This window comes from Trachymyrmex cornetzi, unplaced genomic scaffold (genome assembly GCF_001594075.2).
Source record: "Trachymyrmex cornetzi isolate Tcor2-1 unplaced genomic scaffold, Tcor1.1 scaffold1552, whole genome shotgun sequence".
Lineage (NCBI taxonomy): Eukaryota > Metazoa > Arthropoda > Insecta > Hymenoptera > Formicidae > Trachymyrmex > Trachymyrmex cornetzi.
Window position 1 is genome coordinate 52,407 of NW_017296149.1, and position 5,789 is coordinate 58,195.

At 31.1% G+C, this 5,789-nt stretch overlaps 2 protein-coding genes across 7 annotated transcripts; one reads left to right on the top strand and one right to left on the bottom strand.

Moving 5' to 3' along the window:
- The first annotated feature begins 1,075 nt into the window (after window positions 1-1,075).
- LOC108758240 (sphingosine-1-phosphate phosphatase 2) lies at window positions 1,076-3,484 on the top strand. Of its 3 annotated transcripts, none has more exons than XM_018503086.1 (5): window positions 1,076-1,257; window positions 1,532-2,100; window positions 2,188-2,389; window positions 2,630-2,854; window positions 2,956-3,484. In XM_018503086.1, the coding sequence occupies exons 2-5, from the start codon at window positions 1,635-1,637 to the stop codon at window positions 3,368-3,370; spliced, it is 1,308 nt and encodes a 435-aa protein (XP_018358588.1). In that variant the 5' UTR covers window positions 1,076-1,257; window positions 1,532-1,634; the 3' UTR covers window positions 3,371-3,484. The 3 variants fall into 3 exon arrangements, with proteins under 3 accessions (XP_018358588.1, XP_018358591.1, XP_018358590.1); XM_018503089.1 differs by having other exon boundaries at window positions 1,076-1,177; XM_018503088.1 differs by lacking the exon at window positions 1,076-1,257 and adding an exon at window positions 1,357-1,386.
- Window positions 3,485-3,642: 158 nt separating this feature from the next.
- Window positions 3,643-5,720, bottom strand: PIH1D1 (PIH1 domain containing 1). Of its 4 annotated transcripts, none has more exons than XM_018503066.1 (7): window positions 5,620-5,720; window positions 4,872-4,952; window positions 4,616-4,798; window positions 4,357-4,529; window positions 4,025-4,246; window positions 3,793-3,936; window positions 3,643-3,718 (listed from the first exon to the last, which is right to left on the bottom strand). In XM_018503066.1, exons 2-7 carry the CDS (start codon window positions 4,930-4,932, stop codon window positions 3,683-3,685), a joined length of 819 nt encoding a protein of 272 aa, XP_018358568.1. In that variant the 5' UTR covers window positions 4,933-4,952; window positions 5,620-5,720; the 3' UTR covers window positions 3,643-3,682. The 4 variants fall into 4 exon arrangements, with proteins under 4 accessions (XP_018358568.1, XP_018358567.1, XP_018358566.1 ...); XM_018503065.1 differs by having other exon boundaries at window positions 4,872-4,959; XM_018503064.1 differs by lacking the exon at window positions 5,620-5,720 and adding an exon at window positions 5,047-5,382 and having other exon boundaries at window positions 4,872-4,959.
- Window positions 5,721-5,789: the final 69 nt, after the last annotated feature.

Consider the following 5,789-nt stretch of genomic DNA (forward strand, 5'->3'; position numbering starts at 1 on the left):
AGCAGATATAAAAAAATACGTATCGATTATTTTTGTGAGTTCTAAAAGTATGCCAAGTTACATCAAAATCGGTCACTGACACTTGGGTAGGTTTACTGAGTACTATATACATGTAGCATCAGTTGTTTTATCTTTTTTTAAAGATAATTTTATATATATAATTGAGGTCTGTTTTATATTCTAGTTATAGTTGAATTAATGTACACTTTTTGTAACTTTAAAGTTAGATATATAGCTTTACATGTTCGATATTTGGTGAAAACGAAAAAGAGAGTTCTAGTGCAGTTTAGTGTGTAGGAATAAAAAGACAGACCTATGATCTGCAGCAATGTTGCATTGTGTTGCCTAAGATTTGTGTAATTTTTATTGGATCTAAAGTCTATAGACAATGATTTAACGTGTGCTAGCGTTTGTTGCTTAATTCCTTCTTTCCAGTAAAAAAATGGAAGGAATATCGATCATACAATGCTGTATTCTGTACGTAAAATCGATGATTAAAATCATCGTTCGACTAATTATTAATATACAATCGATAACGATATTATAATGATAAATCGAGTTAGGTTGATTATATAATTGTTCAGTGATAAATATAGTATTATACGTTTTTATCACGTTATCACATATTAGATAAATAAATTATAGTTGATCGCTGCAGTATGTTGTTTTACTGTTGCCGGTACTTAAATATTCATTGCGCAGGTTTTGTACATTGTAAAAAAGCTGCGCAACGACTATCTAAGGGACTCCGCACAATAAAAGGAACAGGGAACAGAGATCAGAGAATTTCAACCTATCAGAAACTGTGTATTCCACAATACATGATTTCTGATAGGTTAAAGTTCTTATTCTCTGTTCCCTGTTCCTTTTATTGTGCGGAGCCCCTAACGACATCATGTCATTAAAAGAGAATTACAATAGTAGCCTTAGGGTGCGTTCCGTTTCTCGCATGATGCACATAATGCGTCGTTTATCCTTGTTGCTCACCAAATGTTAAACAAGGACAATGGATGCATCATGCGCATCATGCGCGATACGGAACGCACCTTTAGCCTAACCTAACCCCTAACCTAATCCTACTTAAAATCCCTGTGTATCGTAAATAAAGCGATGTTTACACATTTAATAGTGAATAACAATTAATGTTGTTATAAAAAGTTTCAAAGAATCGATGGAGGTGAATATCGAAATGTTATCACCGTGCATGCTTATCATATCACACATTCGGTCGATTACGGCAGATTACTTAACCTTAATGTATGTCGTTTTTATTTCAATTGTATAATTTTTTTTGTAGTGGCGGCAATAATTTTTATTATCGCTTTATTATACTTGTTCTGCGTATTACGGCACAAGCGCAGAAAAAATTTTATAAAATCGAAATTGGTGGAATGGAGTGAATATGTATAGTTGTGGATTTTTTTATTGAAAATTATATATATTTACTTTTATTGCTTAATCCCCTGAATTACATTAGTTACATCATTGATTGATTATTATAAGATTAAGGTCATTAACATTATTTATACAGATTATTTAGCGGGATGTTCGTGACCAGGAGAAAGTCATATTAATAATTGTTTAAAAAAACAATTTAAAATTAATTAACCAATCCACTAAGAATTCCAATAAGAATGCTGTTGAAGCTAATAAGAATAATGGATTACTTAAAGGACCCTCAATTAGTCGCATTGATTCAACAATTTTTTGGTGTCAAAATACATTACAATAGGCATAAAAAAACATTCCAAGAGGAAGAGAAAAAATGTAACACAAAAGTCAACGAAAATAAAGAAAATTATATTTCAACTTGCCATAAAAAGATAAATGATTGTGATGCAAACCAACGATTGAATGTATACACAAAGCAAGTTAATTCTTCGGAACAAAGAACAATTGAAACGGACAAAGGAGTTTTGATGGTATCAAATAATCCAAATTACACAATCACTAATTCATTTTGGTATTATACATTTGTGTTTGGAACTGAGTTAGGAGACGAGATCTTTTATTCAACTTTTCTACCTTTCTTGTTTTGGAATATTGATGGAGCTGTTGGTCAAAGAGTAGTCTTAGTATGGGGTATTATTATGACAATTGGTATGATGAATTAATAACTAAAAAATAACAATAAGCACGCATGATTTTCATGCAATTTATCTTTAATTTTGTGTTATTTATCCACAGGGCAGATACTAAAAGATATAATATGTTGGCCTAGACCAGCGTGTCCTCCAGTAGTCAGATTACAAGATAAATGGTCACAAGAATATGGAATGCCATCCACTCATGCTATGGTTGGTTTGACAATACCGTTTAGTGTAATATTATTTACAATGAACAAATATATTTATCCATTTTCTGTCGGTTGCATTATCGCATCTCTTTGGTAGGTGATATATTGTAATTGATTCATTCTTGATTGCTATATTACAATATTTGCTTGTTTACTCCTTGTATTAATAGGTCTGTTCGCGTTACATGAAATTTCCAAATATTTTTGCACTTGAAATAGATATATATTTGGCTTTGAAAAGAGAGAAAGCAAAAATGTCTAGTGCAAAAAGTGCAAGCAACGCGAACAGACCTAATATAAAATTATTGAACTCTGCAACATTCATCTTTTTAGGTGTACACTTGTCAGTATGAGCAGATTGTACCTAGGTATGCATACTGTGCTAGATATTGTGGTCGGATTAGCGTTAACGATCGCATTAATGATTCCATTGGTACCCTTAGTGGACATAACAAGTCCTTATATTGTTACAAATTTTTGGCTTTTAGCGATGCTGATTGCAATCAGTATTGCCATTATTGTATATTATCCATCCAACTCTAAGTGGACACCTACTAGGTAGATAAATTGTCAATGTTGAATATCACACTCACCAAGACAAGCCAATTCAGCTTTAAAAAAGTTTATACTTATATGAATGATTTTTTTATGTATTTCAGAAGCGACACTGCCATGGTTGTATCAGTCACAACAGGAGTTCATACAGGAGCATGGCTCAATTATTATACTGGTCTATTAAGGGTATCACAATTTTTACCACCATTTCATATCATTTGGCCAACATACTCCGTGCTTGGTCGTCTAATTATTAGAACTGCACTTGGCTTGTCTGGCATTGTTGTAACAAAAACTTTCTGCAAATCATTCAGTTATATTATAATATGTGGCATATTGCAAATTAATTGGAGGGAACTTATAAAGTGTCAAGATTACAATAGTCAAAACAAGGTGTTCGTCGATCTAGTCTATAGATATGTATTTTGTTTCATGTTAGGTGTAAATACAGTGTATCTGTTGCCACAAATTTTTAACATTGTAGGTATCGAACGACCAGCATTCTACACGGAAATATGAAAAATTTAGCGTGCAATTTGTTGATAAATTTATATTGTTCTATGAAATATATTTGAAATCTTGTTTGTTTATTGAGCTTTTATAAAGTTCCAGAAAGATAATTTATTTTCATTTTTTCAGATATATTTCTTAAGCAAATTTGTATATTTATATAATATAGAACGTATAGATATCTTTTTCTTCAAAATTGAATACACTAAAGTGGAAAATATAATGAAATCGTATTTTAACCATTTTAATTAAATACAAAACAAACAAAATTTCTCTTAAAATGGGAGGCACAACAAACAAAATTATTTTTTAATATTCATTTTATTTTTGTTCTGTTAATATATCTATTCGTAACACCTGAAAAATAAGAAAATATATACATTATAGGCAAATATTATCCGATACAAAAAAAAGGGAATATAAATTCTCACCCCAATATTATAGTCGAGAAAAGCTTTCGCATTATCTGCTTTTAACATATATGGCAGTAAAACGTCATACGAATAATAAGCTTTCTCATCTGTAACATTTATACGATCAGAGTTGATCAATACTACTATATCTTCGACTGAAACCTGTAAGTGATAATGCATATTTATCTTATCTGACTGAATACTATAAAGACTCTGTATGATAAATCTACTTAATAATTTTGTGACTAACGCTTTTTGGCATATCAAATAAAGCGATTAAACGCTCAATTGGGCCTTTCGCTGGTTTTCTTAAAATTACATAACCCGTTTTTGTTTCATTGCTAGCTGAAAGATTAGTCTTGCTGTTGATAGGCTTTGTAGAATGCGAAATTTCCTCTATCAATGATTTGTGACCTTGCGGCCTTTTGGGCTTACGATTTTCTATTCTATGTTGTTGAAGTTTTCCCATTACCTAGAATAATGTATATTTAGGAATATGCTTATGAAATAATATGCGAATATAATTACATTAAGGAGTTTTAACAGATAAATACATATATTTTATTTTTTATATATACTTACTGTACGATTTTTTAGAATAACATAATTTTCTGTATCAACCTTTTTGTTAAATTTATCTGCCACACCACTTAATATGACTAATGTTGTAAATGCCATAAAATGTTTCTTTTCTTGACATTTCTTGAAATATACTGTATTTATCATGACATCATATGTTGCACTAGGTGTACCAGCTGTAAAAAAAATAATATTTCGTGATTGTATACAGTGCAGCATCATTAATTTAACACTAATAGACAAGTAAAAGATTTTTATTTACATTTATCTGCTTCCATCCTTTCAAAACCAATACTCATTGGTATGACATAAGCAGGTGCTTCATCATTTAAAAGTTCAAGTAGTTTAGCATCAGATATATCGTCAGGCGGTGGAATTTTATCTGACGTACATACATTGACAAAAACTTTTACTTTATCAACTGTTCGGGTTTTTACACAGACACCTATAATATTATAATATTAGAAAATAAATCCCTCATTTTTATATAACAATAGCAACGTGTAAAATGTATAAACCAGGAGTAGGTTGCACAAGGATAGATGATGCCGAATCAAATTGTTCCATCAACTTGTCCATCTGACTTAAAGCATCCTTATCTTCATCCTGTCAGAAATATTTAACATTTTTGTCATAACTCACATACATACGTACATATATCAATAATATGAATATGTATTTACCTATACTTACAAATAATAATAAATTTTTAGCCTTAATAGAGTCATCAACTTCGAGAAAAGTGGCATCACCCATAATGACAAATTTAGTTTAATTTGTAAATAAAAATGTATCACAACAAATGTATACAGATTCTTTTTCGATAACTTGAATATTAAGATAATCTTTTCGATAATGAAATGTAAATGTCACTTTCTCTCTCGTGCGTCATCCAATAAACAATAATCTTTAGTGAGAGACCCCGTTGCCGTAGCTCGCAGTTCACAAATTCTGTATAATCTACAACTACAATCTATATGTAATACTAAACAAAAATCAGACGCACCGCACGTGCACTTTTCTGTTCTGTACACTCGTATAAAACAGAAAAAGAGAGGGAGAGAGAGAAAGAGAGAGAGAAAGGAAATCTAGTGGTAATGTAAAATGTGATTTTATCTATTATCGAGCTTTTAATATCATTGCACCACCGACGATCGATACTAAATATACAAAAATTAATACACTACCAAAAGTACATTGTATAAAATTCCGAGAATTGTCGATATTAAAAAAAATTTTTAATTTAATTGAAAAATTTATACCCACCCAGATAGACAAGCGTGCGATACCGACACCAACTCGCACAAGATACTTCTACCGTACTGTTACTGTACTGCCACGAGATGGCGGTGTACGGTGTAACTGTACGGTAGCAGTACAAAAAGTGTACGTGATATTATAGTACAGCGTATCAACACTGTACCTGTACTGCGTAC